At 42.2% G+C, this 16,686-nt stretch overlaps 1 protein-coding gene across 2 annotated transcripts in view; it reads right to left on the bottom strand.

Moving 5' to 3' along the window:
* Positions 1-16,686, bottom strand: part of LOC106600640 (rab11 family-interacting protein 5) — a 52,507-nt gene that overhangs the window by 22,602 nt on the left and 13,219 nt on the right. For both annotated transcript variants that reach the window (XM_014192138.3, XM_014192140.3), the window contains exons 2-3: positions 1,410-1,954; positions 528-1,149 (exon numbers count right to left, since the gene is read on the bottom strand). In XM_014192138.3, the coding sequence (XP_014047613.1) occupies positions 528-1,149; positions 1,410-1,954 (1,167 nt within the window). The remainder of the gene's footprint in view (positions 1-527; positions 1,150-1,409; positions 1,955-16,686) is intronic.

The following is a 16,686-nucleotide window of genomic DNA, read 5'->3' as shown; positions in this document are numbered from 1 at the left end:
AATGAGGTTACATTGGGTGGGGGTCAGCACTGCTATTCGGAGACATTATGAATACTGGCCCAGATGATTAGTCCACATCTAGATCAATGTTCCACAACATACCAAACCTAAGTTCAGGTAGATCTTCTGGCATTAGTACTTGAGAACCCCAAGCAATTTTAAGAGTGAAATATACATATGCCAACATTTCCTTTCCAACTTCAGTCACATAGACTCTTTGAGTCTTTGATTTTCTTTTGATTGGAAGTACAGTACATTTTTATACAAATGGCCTAGATGTCAACTATTATGCTGTGTTATGAGGACAGTATGAACATTAAATTATGGCCTGTATGAGATTGCTGTAAAATGGTGGATGAACTTGCCACATTTCCGTTTTAAAGGAACAGGGGGCAGCATAGACACTGAAAACAAGGAAATCAAAACCTTCCAAGATGTAGATGTCTATTGTGTGCTTTCGTTGGAAGGCAAAACTGTATGAAGCCCTGGAGTGTGGAGACACAGAGCTGAAATGACCCTCTACTCACCTTGGCTTGTTCTGGGAGTCACTGGAGCCAAACCAGCCTCGCAGTCTCCCCTCAGGGGGAGGAGAACCCTGGCTCAGCTCGGACTTGGCAGGTAGAGAATCACTCCTCCCTCCGGAGAATAACGTTTTTCTGAGCTTTTTCCCTTTGTCTGCTGAGTCCACCGTGGTAGTAGAAGACAGCATCGGGGCTGCTGCCTGCACCGGCCGACCCCCCACCCGAGCACTTTGAAAGTGGGAGACTGGAGGTTCAGCCTCCTTCTCCTCATCCTTCTCGTCCTTCTTTACCTTGTCGAAGGACCAGCGCCGGCCCTCGCCGGCGGAACCCTTGTCCTCGCTCCGCTTTGTGAGGTTCTGCAGCGAACGAGAGAGAGGGGAGCACTTCTCGAGCAGGACCAGCTTGGATGGAAGGGTGCTTGAGCCCTTGGGACCCACCGGTTCAGATCCATAGACGTGGCTTCCGTTGATGCACAGAGAGGATTGGGAGAGAGTCATACCTTGACCCTTGAGGGACTCCACAGCAGGACAGGGCCGGGGAATGGCAGTCGTGGTGATCCTACTCGCCTCGTCGCTGAAGGCTCGCTTGTGGGTCAGTATCTTTGGGGAAGACTGTGTGGTGGTAAGCACTGTTGGGAGGGGGAAAAATTATAATAATAACCTCTATTCCAAAACAATTAATTAAAATGCATAAGCATGCCATATCCTTGAGATATAGTAAATGCTTTTTCCATGTCTGGTAAACATTCTGTCAGCATATCATCTAAATACAGTTCATGAATTACTGTGCATATTAGACATTTAGGGCAACTTCGAAAGAAAATGAAAACCTTGGACAAAAATAGAGCAAATCTTTTATCTAAAACACAGAGGAAATCTGCAGGCTTACCTTTTTTAGCTAGGTCTGTATCTCCGTGGTGGGTGTCTACTTTGACCTTGCTGCTGTAGATGGGAGAGCTGGGGGGGTCCACCAGGAGGCCTAGACCCAGAGAAGGGGGGCAGTGGCTCTCACTGGTCGTGGACGACACACTGCTTTCTGAGGCCAGCGACGAACACGACCTTGTGTCAGAAGACCTCCGCAGCTTTCCCTTACCCAGGAAAAAATCCTTCACCTTGCTCCGCTTCTCCTCGGCTACCTCTACCTCCCCGGGGTCCTCTCCCCCTCTCCCTCCGCCCCCCTCCCCGAATGGCTGCCCCAGGGAACTCGACAGGGCGGCGAAGCGTCCCGGCACAATGGCCGAGGAGGACTCCACGTCGCCCCTCTTCCTCCCCGTCACGCGGTCCTTGAGTTTGCCGAAGGTAGAGCGCGGCTTGTCCTTCATGGTAAGGTCGAACATGCTGGCCGTCATGTTGTTGCGTGTAAACTGGACCGTTACCTGTATCTCGCCACGCTCCTTCTCCTTCCGGCTGGCCTTGGAGTTGAGTTTGAGCCATCTAGAGCCACAGAGAGAGAAGACTGTCAGGGGTCAAACATCCCCAGCGCTCCATACATGCGTACCTGTGACCAACATTATTTTATATAAAGGTCTATAAAAGAGTAACATGATTTAACTGACCACATTGGAGACAAACAAAACAAAAAACGCCACTGAAAGAAAATAACAAAACATTCACTGTTCTGCCTGGCAGCCAGTAGCATATTGCGTAATGTGGCAGTAGCCAATTCAAAGAGGGGAGGGTGTTACATTTTTTATTTGACCATCGTGTTTCTCCAAGTTTGATAACAAACTGTTTCTTTAGCATCCGGGAACTAATTCCACATTCCTGGGGTTCCTCCCACCCACCACTCCTGTTGTCTGTGACGTGCTGAAGGGAAACCTAGGAAATCCTTTCACTGCGTCCCTTCCCTAGCCCCTTCTGAGAGGACTTGAAACCATGTATTCTGGAGCCAAAACAAAGCTGCTACTCAATTGGAGTTTCACTGCATACAGAGAGCTGGAAGAACAGTGGGCACACAATTAAAGCCAGATGTGTGGTGTTGCTTTTCTCTACTACTATACTCAGAGCTGTTGACTATGGACATTGTTTGCATATAGCAGTCTGAAGGGCAGATGTTTCAGTTGCAAGAGATGTTTCAGGTACAAGTGCAAGAGAAATTCTAAACATTGAAACCCTATAATAACATACTGGATATCGCATGGGACTGACAGTAGCTAAAATGCACATGGAAAACCCTCAGGTGTTTTGTGTCTCCTTATTCTGTTTTCCAGGACTGACAGCACAGACACTGTTGTATTTGCCTCCTTCGGCTCCTACCCATTGACCCACCCTGTTTTCAAGAGCATGTTGCATCACAACCGATGGCGGGCACAAGACAAAAACCTCTGAGTGTACAAAACATTAAGAACACGTGCTCTTTCCATGACATACACTGACCAGGCGAAAGCAATGATCCCTTATTGATGTCACTTGTTAAATTCTATTTAATCAGTGTAGATGAAGGTAAGGAAACTGGTTAAAACCTCTTAGTGATCACTTCATGCGCCAATCCCTTTAGCAGGATCGATTTGACAACATCCAGTGAAATTGCAGAGCGCCAAATTCAAACTACAGAAATATCAATATTCAACATTCATGAAAATATAAGTGTAATACATCAAAATAAAGCTTAACTTCTTGTTTGATCCAGCCGCTGTGTCAGATTTCAAAAAGGCTTTATGGCGAAAGCAGACCATGCGATTATCTGAGGACAGCGCCCCGCATACAAACACATGAAAATCATTTTTCAACCAGGCAGGTGCCTGTCAGAAATAACGATATAATAAATGCCTTACCTTTGAAGATCTTCTTCTTTTTGCAATCCCAAATGTCTCAGTGACACAATGAATGGTCGTTTTGTTCAATATATTCCTTCTTTATATCCCCAAAATGTCCATTTATTTGGCACGTTTGATTCAGAAATACACCGGTTCCAACTCGCCTAACATGACTACAAAGTATCTAATAAGTTACCTGTAACCTTGGTCCAAACATTTCAAACAACGTTCCGAATCCAACCTCAGGTATCCTAAAATGTAAATAATCGATAAAATTTAAGACGGGATAATCTGTTTCCAATACCGAAGACAAATAACACGGAGCGCGCTCCTGTCCACCCGCACCAAAATAGTAGGGACCTTCAGAGTGACACATGGAACGAATAGCACGACTTCTTCATTTCTCAAAAGAAAAACATTGACCAATTTCTAAAGACTGTTGACATCTAGTGGAAGCCATAGGAACTGCAACCAGGTTCCTAATAAATAGGGCTTCCCATAGAAAACCATTGGGAAATCCTATGACCTACATTTTTTTCCCCCTGGATGGTTTTTCCTCAGGGTTTCGCCTGCCAATTAGTTCTGTTTTACTCACAGACATTATTTTAACAGATGTAGAATCTTTAGAGTGTTTTCTATCCAAATCTACAAATTATATGCATATCCTAGCTTCTGGGCCTGAGTAGCAAGCAGTTTACTTTGGGCACGCTTTTCATCCAGACGTCAAAATACTGCCCCCTAGCCTTAAGAAGTTTAAAGAAGGATTTTTAAGCCTTGAGACAATTGCGATGTGTATTGTGTGCCATTCAGAGGGTGAATGGGCAAGACAAAAGATTTAAGTGCCTTTTGAAGGGGGTATGGTAGTAGGCTAGGTGCAAGGCGCACTGGTTTGTGTCAAGAACTGCAATGCTGCTGGGGTTTTCACGCTAAACAGTTTCCTGTGTGTATTCAAGATTGGTCCACCACCCAAAGGACATCCAGCCAACTTGACACAACTGTGGGAAGCATTGGACTCAACATGTGCCGGTATTCCTGTGGGGGGATGTACTTCAATATTAGGAAGGTGTTCTTAATGTGTTGTACACTCAGTGTGTAGTAGGGTCTAAGCTATAGCATATGCCCGAATATGAAAACAAAAACATATATAATTGACATTAAAGGTTAAAAGAAATGTCAACAATTTAATAATCAAAACATATTTTTCAAGAAATCATAAAATAGTTTGACAACCCTGTTTGTAAGTGATATCAAACTCAACCGTTTATCTTTTCCAGTGATAAAGACATGGATGTCTCATGGTATGGTGGGCAATGTTCCCTCTAAGCTGTGCACGGGCGTGCAGTAGCCCCGAGACACAGCACAGAAGAAAGATCAGCCCACAGAAGCACGAGATTGAATTTCACTCAACTTTCTAGAGCAGTGGTCACCAACCGGTCGATCACGATCGACTGGTCGATCTCCAAAGCATTCCTAGTTGATCGCCAAACATTTCTGTAAAAAACCCAACGATAAAGCCTTATGTCCCTACTTTTTTAAATTTGTCTCGGGCTGTTGGCGGTATGTGCACCCGATGAGCGCCGGGTAGGCGAATTGTTGCCATTTTGAACCATTTCACGTCTGAAGGTACAAACTCTGCCTTCCCGACGGGCCCAGAGAGCAAATCAAGTGCACTATAGGCCTACCGCTGGCCAATCGGATGGCTCAGATCAGTGGAGGCTGCTGAGGGGAGGACGACTCATAATAATGGCTGGAACGGAGCAAATAGAATGGCTTCGAAACCATGGAAACCATGTGTTTGATGTATTTGATACCGTTCCACTAATTACGCTCCAGCCATTACCAATTAAGGTGCCACCAACCTCCTGTGGTCTTTTGGTCAGTGTCAGTGGAAGAAAGGGAGAGAGGGATGTTGAGAGGCGGACCCTCAGTTTGATGCTCTCTTCCTCCACTGAGACTGACCATCAGGTGCAGTCACCATCAGCCCAGTAAAATAAAAGTAAAAAGCAAATTATTTAAATGTATGCTCACTCAGCTGTAAGTAATACAACAATGGATCTATTACCGCTGTGATCATATAGCTTACCTCAAATGTTTAAATATAAATGGCCAGAACAACAATGCATTGGCAGGGCAATTCAAGCAAATCCAATATGCGGTGATAATGTATTGGGCCTGTAGCTTACTGCACAAACATCACTGCTACAGTACTGTTTTTAATAGGTTAATCTTGCATTGGTTTAAGTTTTTTAAGTCATGTTAAAAAAAAAATCTGAGCGGTAGATCTCGGCTTGAAATTTGACTCAGAAAGTAATCTTGAATCAGAAAAGGTTAGTGTCCACTGTTCCAGAGTTTTCCCTGTTAACACTATCAACATTTCCCTTTAATGTGGCAATTGTGATTGAATAAACGCAATATTGGCCACTTTCAATGCAGCATACTGAAACAAAACTAACTATGCAAGAGATTTTGTTGTAGGCAGAACGTATCGGAGTAGGATTCTATTGCACTGACACGCACCACTACTCAGCCGGTACTCTACACAGACCGGTGCAGCATAAACAATCAGAGCTGCAGTAGGCCTATATGCAAATAGACCATTGCCATATATGGATCTGTGCCATTTACTTGGAACTGGACTGGGTTTACAGCATGAGTGTTTGTGAGTAGATGCGCTTGTTTTGAGATCAAAGCGAGAGCTGCATGTAGCCACGTGTGCATATTTTGTTCATATCCTTTGCTAGTTAGTGCATTATTAGCTCAGTTATATAAAATTTGTAGTCAGCAATAGGGGAGTGATTGCTTCCTACAAGAGCACAAAACGTGTACATTTCTAGACAGCTTTGAAAAGTGAGTCAGCTAAAAAGCTTTTATTTGTCTTTAAGGGGCAGTGTTGTATTTTGAGACAGGCTTGAATAAGCTAAGTAGCCAATAAGTAGTGGGTAGCATAATTTGTCTAATTCTCTGTAATAATGGTATGGGAATCATAATCCATTTTATTTTGCAAACTGGTTTCTTGCATCAAACAAAACAACAACATTTTCAGTCACCCCCTTTCTGAAGGACAAGTGGAAAAACAGGTTAATGTCAAGCCCTGTATGTTTTTTCAAGTCTCGTGGAATATAGGCCTACATTAAACACCACACATTGGCTGCTAATGTAGGCTGAATGATAGAACAGCTATTTCCATGTTAAAATGTCAAGGGATGCTTTTTCTCCATAGGTTTTTGATGGTAGTCCACTCTGGTAGGCCTACATTATGATCACATAGACACAGTAGCCTACTTGGCCACTGTTAAAACTGTAACTTAAAGCAGGTACAGCCTCAGTGTTCACAGGAAACGCGCGCTGGAAGTTGCACCGAATTTTCACAATGTTCAAGTTTGCGCTCTGCAGACCTGAAATTTGCTCACTGCTGCAAAAGTTTTGTTTAAAGGTACAATATCCAGAAAACACTTGGCATTTCCTGGTTGCTAAAATTCTAATAGTTTGCCTAATTTCAGTTTACGTGACAAAACAAGCAATGCATAGCGTAGAGAATCATTGTACCATCTAAACCGCTGTGAAATACAGTAACAGTCAAAAGTTTGGACACATCTTCTCATTCAAGGGTTTGTCTTTATTTTTACTATTTTCTACATTGTAGAATAATAGTGAAGACATAACTATGAAATAACACATATGGAATCATGTAGTAACCAAAAAAGTGTTAAACAAATCAAAATATATTTTAGATTTGAGATTCTTCAAAGCCACTTCTGTAGCCTCTCTATCAAAAATACAGCATCTGTGCTGTAACGTGACATTTTCTAAGGCTTCCATTGGCTCTCAGAAGGCGGCAGAAAGTGGAATGAGATGTCTGCAGTCTCTGGGCTAAGTACAGCAGCTCTGTTTGTTACTGGCCTGCCTGGGGACAGTGACACTGGAGATGCGCGTCCACGAGACTACTCCATTTTTTTCTTCCAGTCTTTGAATGAATACAACGTCGCCCGGTTGGAATATTATCGCTATTTTACGAGAAAAATAGCATAAAAATTGATTTTAAACAGCGTTTGACATGCTTCGAAGTACGGTAATGGAATATTTCGAACATTTTTGTCAAGAAATGCGCTCGCGCTCGCGCTTCACCCTTCGGATAGTGACCTCAATGCACGAACAAAACGGAGCTATTTAGATGATTTAGATGCACTATTGTAAAGTGGTTGTTCCACTGGATATTATAGGTGAATGCACCAATTTGTAAGTCGCTCTGGATAAGAGCGTCTGCTAAATGACTAAAATGTAAAAAAAAATGTAAAAATAACTATAGATTCTTTCGAACCAAAACAACATTTGTTGTTGAAGTAGAAGTCCTGGGAGTGCATTCTGACAAAGAACAGCAAAGGTAATCCAATTTTTCTTATAGTAATTCTGAGTTTAGTGAGCACCAAACTTGGTGGGTGTCAAATTAGCTAGCCTGTGATGGCTGAGCTATCTACTCAGAATATTACAAAATGTGCTTTCGCCGAAAAGCTATTTTAAAATCTGACACCGCGATTGCATAAAGGAGTTCTGTATCTATAATTCTTAAAATAATTGTTATGTTTTTTGTGAACGTTTATCGTGAGTAATTTAGTAAATTCACCGGAAGTTTGCGGTGGGTATGCTTGTTCTGAACATCACATGCTAATGTAAAAAGCTAGCGGAACGTCTGTCCCTAAAAGGTTAAACAATATGTCCATTTTGGAGAATGTGTAAACGGTCGGTTGAGAAGCCAGCTACGACCGGTCCGTTTTGATTCATGTTTGTCACCTCATGAAAGACACTACAGACACATTACCCTAACTCTGTTTATACAGGTGCCGCAGTTATGAGGTTTGCATCTAATTCTTGTATAAAATGAATGAGTAAAGATGAAACTATTTGTGAAATGATGTAATGTGAGGTTAACCTTTAATTTGAGAGAATTGTATTCCCTGTAAAGTTTAACTAGTCCGTGGCCACACCCCCGTGAGCACAGTTGGTAGAGCATGGTGTTTGCAATGCCAGGGTTGTGGGTTCGAGCACAGTTGGTAGAGCATGGTGTTTGCAACGCCAGGGTTGTGGGTTCGATTCCCACGGGGGACCAGTACGAATATATATTTTTTTTAATGAAATGTATGCATTCACTACTGTAAGTCGCTCTGGATAAGAGCGTCTGCTAAATGACTAAAATGTAATGTAAATGTTAATACTTTGATCTGGAAATGCAACCAGAGAGACTCTGATGAACTCTCTAGCTGACGGACCGGATTCCAACAGAGAAGACAACAATGACATACGGGCGTAAACATATACTCGAATGAGCGGCCGTTCATGTGCGAAGGATTAGCTTTTCAATGTATATAATTATAGACTGTGTGTAATGAATCCATTCGTCTTTCCCGCACCTTTATCAGTCCACAGCCCCTTTCCTTTGTATACCAAGCTGTCATATCGATTTAGCCCACTTGGTGATTTTCCCTATTATTGTTAGTAACAAATATCTATATCTAATATCTACTGTTTGTTATGCATTTCTGTGATAATTTAGTTAGTTAGTAAATAAATGATTAAGCCAATTGGTGTATGAATGATTCATGGTGTAGGCTGGGTTCGTGCAGATAACCAAGAATTCTATGACGTTTGAAATGAGACTGACGTAAGGTAAAGAATAATTCATTAATAGAAGATATTAAAATATCTGAAGAGTTATATTCAGAAAATTCTAACTTTGTAATCTAAAGATTTTCCGTGGTGCCCCGACTTCCTAGTTAATTAAATTTACATGATTAGTTTAATCACGTAATAATAATTACAGAGAATTGATTTGATAAAATAACAGTCTTGACCTTTAATGATACTAAAGACATGACATGTTGACACCCAGTGCGAGGAGTCTAAGACAGAACGAAACTTCACTGTGAATTAGATATATATTAACTGTGCAAACAGAATTGTACAAACAGACTGCGTTTTATACAGATATTGGTTGTGTGTGTGTGTGTGTGTTTCCATTTGAACACAACTGGAAGTGCCTTCGGTGTCGCGTATCAAATGATGTCAGAGTGTCTTATGAGTTGGAAAGTAGTGATTACATTTCTAAGTGCTAGGACACGATCCAGCTACTTATCGGAATTTGACAAATAGACGCGTTGGGCCAAACGTGCTATTTCTATCTCTCGTGTTTCAGAACCGGGTAGACTCGGTCATTATTAATTTCTCGAGCGAGGACAAAGAGCCAGCCGATTGAAATTGAGGATATATTAGCTTGACAAGTGATAATTCTCTGTCCCACGCGTTTTCAGTAACGCGAGGAGACCACGGTGCATTTCGATGTTTGCCGTGCGTTCCGGTTAAAACATTGTCAAAATAACGCCGAAAAGGGTTTGAACATAATACATTATAAGTAAACCCATTCCCTTGCTGAAGGGGATCATATGTTATGCTTGAAAGTGTACAAAGTAGGATTAGCTTGCACGAGATACTAAGCTAACAAATCGAAAACAGCCATTTGGTTTTTCCTGTGTCACGTTCAAATTCCTCCGCCTTGCGTGACGGAAGTCCCGCCCTTTGTACTTCCGTTGATTTTAGCTTTCTGCGATCAGTAACCCCCAGTGGTGAAAAATCGTCAGTGCATTTTCTTCAAAGGGAATTAGGTAATACCCAAACGTGGATCACGTTTAACAAGTGGTTACTTATGATATCCAGCCAATCGCAATTGATTGGATATCGATGTCTCATTCAATTTAACTAATTAGAATTGCCAGATTTTCCTTTTCAGGTGGATCTTTTAACCTCTTACATCTAGACGTTCCGCTAGCGGAACACCTGCTCCAATATCCAATGATAGGCGTGGCGCGAATTACAAATTCCTCAAAAATACAAAAACTTCAATTTTTCAAACATATGACTATTTCACAGCATTTTAAAGATAAGACTCTCCTTTATCTAACCACACTGTCCGATTTCAAAAAGGCTTTACAGCGAAAGCAAAACATTAGATTATGTCAGCAGAGTACCAAGCCAGAAATAATCAGACACCCATTTTTCAAGCTAGCATATAATGTCACAAAAACCCAGAAGACAGCTAAATGCAGCACTAACCTTTGATGATCTTCATCAGATGACACACCTAGGACATTATGTTATACAATACATGCATGTTTTGTTCAATCAAGTTCATATTTATATAAAAAAACAGCTTTTTACATTAGCATGTGACGTTCAGAACTAGCATACCCCCCGCAAACTTCCGGGGAATTTGCTAACAATTTACTAAATTACTCACGATAAACATTCACAAAAAGCATAACAATTATTTTAAGAATTATAGATACATAACTCCTCTATTCACTCGATATGTCCGATTTTAAAATAGCTTTTTGGTGAAAGCACATTTTGCAATATTCTAAGTACATAGCCCAGGCATCACGGGATAGCTATTTAGACACCCGGCAAGTTTAGCACTCACCAATATCAGATTTACTATTATAAAAGTTTGATTACCTTTTGTTGTCTTCGTCAGAATGCACTCCCAGGACTGCTACTTCAATAACAAATGTTGGTTTGGTCCAAAATAATCCATCGTTATATCCGAATAGCGGCGTTTTGTTCGTGCGTCCCAGACACTATCCGAATGGTAAAGAAGGGTCGCGCGCATGGCGCAATTCGTGACAAAAAAAATCTAAATATTCCATTACCGTACTTCGAAGCATGTCAACCGCTGTTTAAAATCCATTTTTATGCCATTTTTCTCGTAAAAAAGCGATAATATTCCGACCGGGAATGTCCATTTAGCTAAACAGAGGAATGAAAACAAACCTTTCGGTCGACGCGGGCACGAGCCTGAGTCTCACAGTACTGTAACCAGCCACTACCCAAACGCGCTACTTTGTTTCAGCCAGAGCCTGCAAAGCCACGATTCCGCTTTTTGCCGCCTTCTGAGAACCTATGGCAGCCGTAGGAAGTGTCACGGGACAGCTAAAATCCTCACTCTTCAATAAACAGAGACAAGAAGAACGACACCTTGTCAGACAGGCCACTTCCTGCATGAAATCTTCTCAGGTTTTTGCCTGCCATATGAGTTCTGTTATACTCACAGACACCATTCAAACAGTTTTAGAAACTTTAGGGTGTTTTCTATCCAAAGCCAATAATTATATGCATATTCTAGTTACTGGGCAGGAGTAGTAACCAGATTAAATCGGGTACGTTTTTTATCCAGCCGTGAAAATACTGCCCCCTAGCCATAACAGGTTAAATAATACCCAAATTGATTGGGTTTCTTCAATGAGACAATTTAAAACTTTTTCCACATTAACCTAGATGAAGCAACGCTCTCAGGTTAATTTAAGTTTAATTCCCAAATAGCCTTTCCTCTGCCTCTAGTGGGAATCCCATGTGGCTTTGGCTTTAGGGACATGTGAACCAAGTAGTGAATCTACCCTTTGAACTACTGTTTACACTTATGATAATCCTGACAATCCCAATTGATTGGATATCATCGTCTCAGTCAATCTAATAAATTAAATTGTCGAACATACCTTAATGTTCTTCCAAATAAATGAGATATTTTAAACTTTCCAATAGTAACCTAGATGAAACAACTTCTCAGGTTAATTAAAGTTTCATTCCCAGCCTAATTATTGTCATTGATGAATCAATTCAATTTTCTTTTGCAAATTCATTCACGTCCAACTCCCACATTACTGGTACAGTACTGATGGTTCATTAACGTCTACAAATAGATTAAAATTGTCTCTGCAGCGTCCAACGTATTCCAAAACCAAACTTTGGAAAAATATGAAAAACATTTTTTCCTTTCAAATGTTCTAATAATGTGCAAGCTATCAGAGGGGGTAGTCCCCACTCGCCCGCTAATTAGTGAACCTCCACCCATAAATGGATGGATCTCTGATCTCAGCAGCGATACCAACCCTAATTATGCCATTAGCAGAAAAACAGCAGACATTGTGAACAACGCTCTCCAAAATCAACCATCAGGAGCAGGCCTTGTAAAGCTTCTCTCCAGTCTAGGCCTGATGTCTTGGCATCCGAGATTGGCATCGGCCCAATACCGCAGTGCACAGCTGAAGCGCGAGCAGGTAACAGTAGACATAAAGGGACAGGAGGAGAGAACTGGGAAACTGATAACAAATGCAGAAAAGGAAAAAAATTCTGCTAGCTATGGAACTGCGTTTGAAAACTGAACAATTTAATGTAATTGCAAAAACTTATGACGAACGAGCACAAACTCTTAAACAAAATCGTATTCTACAGGAACAACTTGATTTAGCCAAAAATAAATACGATGATGTCCATGCCAAACTAGATAAATCTGACGAGTTATCTACAAACAGGAGCGCAAAACTTGATAACATGCATGTAGTTTTGTTGAACGTTACTCAAAGTAACACTGTTCTACTACAAATGCTGCATACCAAAGACGATCAGTTAATGAACACAATGACTAAGTTGGATGACAGGTCAGCAGAACTCATTGAAGTCACTGACCAAATTAATGACGAGAGAACTCAGGTGTTGAAGATAGAAATATTGATTTCTAAGCAAGCAGATGAAATCTCATCACTGAATCTCTCGCTCTGTACTCAAGACCTCTATCTGCAAACCACGACAGATAAGTTTGACACCGAAAGGAGCAAGTGCAACACTCACATGTCCAAAATCAGTACTCTAAGCTCTCAAGTGGACTGTTGAATGCAGCAGAATACCACCCTTAGGTACAGTCTGGTGGAATTCCAGAACGGTCACGCGCTATAGCATAACGACTCATCCAAGCAACCGAAGCCCGGCACTCAAAGGAGTGAAGACGATAGGTTTCAGACTTTGCCTCTCTCATGTGTCCCTCACTCTTCTCCTCTTGGCCTTTCGGCACTGAGTAATATGGCGCCTCTTGGCCAACAAAACCAAAGCTCGGCTTCTCTTCTTGGCCTTACGGCCCCAATTTCCCCACAGGATGAAGCCAAACCTCTCCGCCCGCTTGGCGCGGAATACCTTGACAAACTTGTCAAGAATTTCCCCCCCTTTGACCCCGTTCCAGGTCATCCAAACAATACTGAGATGTTCCTAGCTGACATAGAGGATGCAATGGATGGCTACCCGAATGCTACGGGTTCTGACAGGGTTTACCTGTTGAAGTGAATGTTGAATAGACACGTGACGAGGTTAATTTGTCTACAACAGCAACACATGCTTAATGACGACACTAAACTTGCCACATCTTTCAAAATAAAATTCTGTGGTTCTGCGACTCGCAAACACAATAGCTCACTGGCTAACACTGTCAAACAAGCTCAGAATGAACACCCACAAGCTTACTATCATATGCTGCTTTCAGCTTACTTTGGCCTACTCACTGAAACAGGTATGGAAGAGCTGTTACCATTCAAATAAATGTTTCTGTCGAACATGTATTCCACCTTCATTACCTACTTGGGCCCTACAGCCCACGTTGGCTTGCCTATCTTACAACTCAGAGAGCTTGCAAGCACAGCTTTTGAAGCATCAAAAGCTCACAGCGCTAAGAGCCCTGACCACTCGGTTTTGAAGTCTGATCAGGAGCACTCACTCCAGTTAGAGGGTGCATTATCAGGTATTGGAACATTGAGAGATGACGCACAACAACGGTTTCTACCATGAAAGCAAGATTCCAATAACCTCCGCGGTCGAAATAACTGAAAAAGTACGTAGCCATCGAAACGACTACCGCTACAATCGACCTGTTCGCTACGTTCCTGCATCCAACCCACACAAAGTGTCAGAGCACAAAGGTAACAAAGGGTTAAAGGACGATTAAAACGTAGACCAATATTCTCTAGAAGTTCCACTATGTGAAGAACTAAAGCGAGAAAAATTTGAGAAAAGGGTAAAAGAAAAATCACAAGGACTAAACAGGGAACTACCGGACACCAGGTCCGCAGGAATTAATACCCTTAGCAAGGATGTTAAAATTCAAATTTCTCTCACTCTAGACCTTATCCAGGACCCGCTTGATCAAGAAACAAGCCCACAGGCTTTGTCTATAGACTCTGATACAAAGGTTGCGAAGAAAAAAGTCAAAAGCTTTGTTAAAGCCAAGCCCACTCAAAATCCGTAAAGTCGATCTGCTTTCACCTTGAACAGGAATGGCACATCACGTCGTTGCGAACAACCACTCCACTTTGTGGGGAATATGTCCACTAAACGAGACTCTAAACGGCCATACCTGGAAACAGTCCTGGAGGACTGCTTATCTTATCATACGCTAATTGATTCGGGCGCGACAATATCACTCATCTCTCAAACATTGTTCAGTGATCTCAAAAGGGCTTTGAAGCCAACTAAACGTTGGTTAAAAGTGGAACGATGCAACACTACACTTCGAGGTTTCATTCAGACTACCTCGCCTCTCACATTGAAAGTCATGCTGAAACTACAGTTCCAGGACGTATAGCTTGTTCACCCTGTGTATGTTACCAGCCTCGAATCTGAACCCCTGCTACTTGGAGCAGAATTGATGGATTGGTTACTTCCACTGATGGATTGGAAAACCAACCATGTATGGTCACAGGCCACAGTGACTTCTCCACTGGCCACACTGTTGTCCCCTAACGCTAGCTGCAACGCAGTCATCCACGAGGGGTATCTGTCGAAAACACCCCTTGGGAAAAAGACGTTTCAAAACCTCTTGGTGCATAATCCGATCCAGAGATATTACGATATCTCGACACATTCCATCAGCAAACCTGATTGAACATTCTTTTCATGATTTCAAGCCAACCGTCTCTGTGAATGAGCAACTTCCCTCCTCCTTGCAGTCGTGCAATACTGTAGTTAAAATAAACTTCACTTGCCCTTCGGACACTTCCGAAAGCACTGTGGCCGACTCAGCAAGAAACACATTGATGTGCAGAGCGTACTCTGCTTCCGATGATACACCTTCCGCTTTGTGGTGGACTGTCACCTCTTACAATGACACTAATGGCGTCAGTCCAGCAACTGACCCAATGACTCTCACTGGTGAAACACTTTGCGATAGCACAGACAGATATCCTCGTCTCAGTTCGCAGGTACTGAAGAGGTTGCCACGCGTGGACGCGGTGGTGACTGACAGGCCTCGACAGCCACTGAGCGTTTTGAAGCACAAACACCATGAGATTTGGTTGAAAGGTTACAGCCATTCTTATAACAACGCAGATGCTGACAACTCGTACATAGGGTCCGACCTTTCCGTTTGTGCCTTGAATACCAACACCACCCGCTGGTGGGTGGCCCAGACCCATGATGAGCCTCATCGAGGCCTGTGGGGTGGTCGAGACTATGTGTAACACCGTACGAGGCCGCCAGAGCATAAAACAAAAGTAGTTGTAAACTCCCCTATGAGAACAGTGAGGAGCAGACAGGCCCCTTAGACGGGGATAATCTTAGAACACATCTTAGATATTACTGTGGTGTACCACAGGTCGTAGAAGTCTAGTGGACTTCCACCTCAAACAAATGGCAAAAATAGTCATGCCATGCCATGTGTAGGTTCAACTACAATACAACTAGTAAAATGCTCTAATCATGCGTTCCGATAGGATAATATTTCAGAATAAATCGGTAGGATAACTGGTCCCCTTGAGTACCAGTACCAATGCCAGCAACAGTCAGTCCAGCTACAATCAGTAAGAAGGTTAGACCTAACAAATCAAATTGCCCTTGACGACAGCGACAGAGTAGTTAGGAGTCACTCAGAGTGCAACACGGGGAAGGGAATCTCCAGAGCACTCTTCCAATGGTTAACACACATGCCACTAATACATAGAACCCTCCATTCAGGAGGAAAGTTATTAGAAGTCATGAACCATGATCACACCACGTACAACTGGTCCAATGCTTAAAGAGTACTTCCGTCGTGAGGTTAGCTCCTCCGTGGATAACATGGCTATGAAATAAGACTTCTTCATACCTATCGCCACTACAATAGTGGAAGACAGTGACTCATAGTAAAACCACTACAGACTCCCTCGACACCAATTCAGACTGACCTTCAGGTATTGACCTGAAAATTACTTGATGATGTCAGACTCATTCTGAACAAGTTCTAGTCTGCCAGGATACTTGGTTTTGACATGTGCGCTTGTGTAAGCATGATTCATTTTGTCTTTCCCGCTCCTTTATCGGTCCACACACCCTTTTCTTTGTATAACAAGCCGTCATATCGGTTTAGCCCACTAGGGGATTTTCCCTATCATTGTTAGTAACCAATATCTACTGTTTGTTTGTTATGCATTTCTGTGATTATTTAGTTAGTTAGTAAATAAATGATTAAGCCAATTGGTGTATGGATGATTCATAGTTTAGGCTGGGTTCATGGAGATAACCAAGAATTTTACGACGTTTGAAATTAGACTGACGTAAGGTAAAGAATAA

Source organism: Salmo salar, chromosome 03 (assembly GCF_965601325.2).
Source record: "Salmo salar chromosome 03, fSalSal1, whole genome shotgun sequence".
In the NCBI taxonomy this organism is placed as follows: Eukaryota; Metazoa; Chordata; class Actinopteri; order Salmoniformes; family Salmonidae; genus Salmo; species Salmo salar.
Note: the sequence above shows the minus strand (reverse complement) of the source record. Positions and strands in the feature narration are given on the sequence as shown.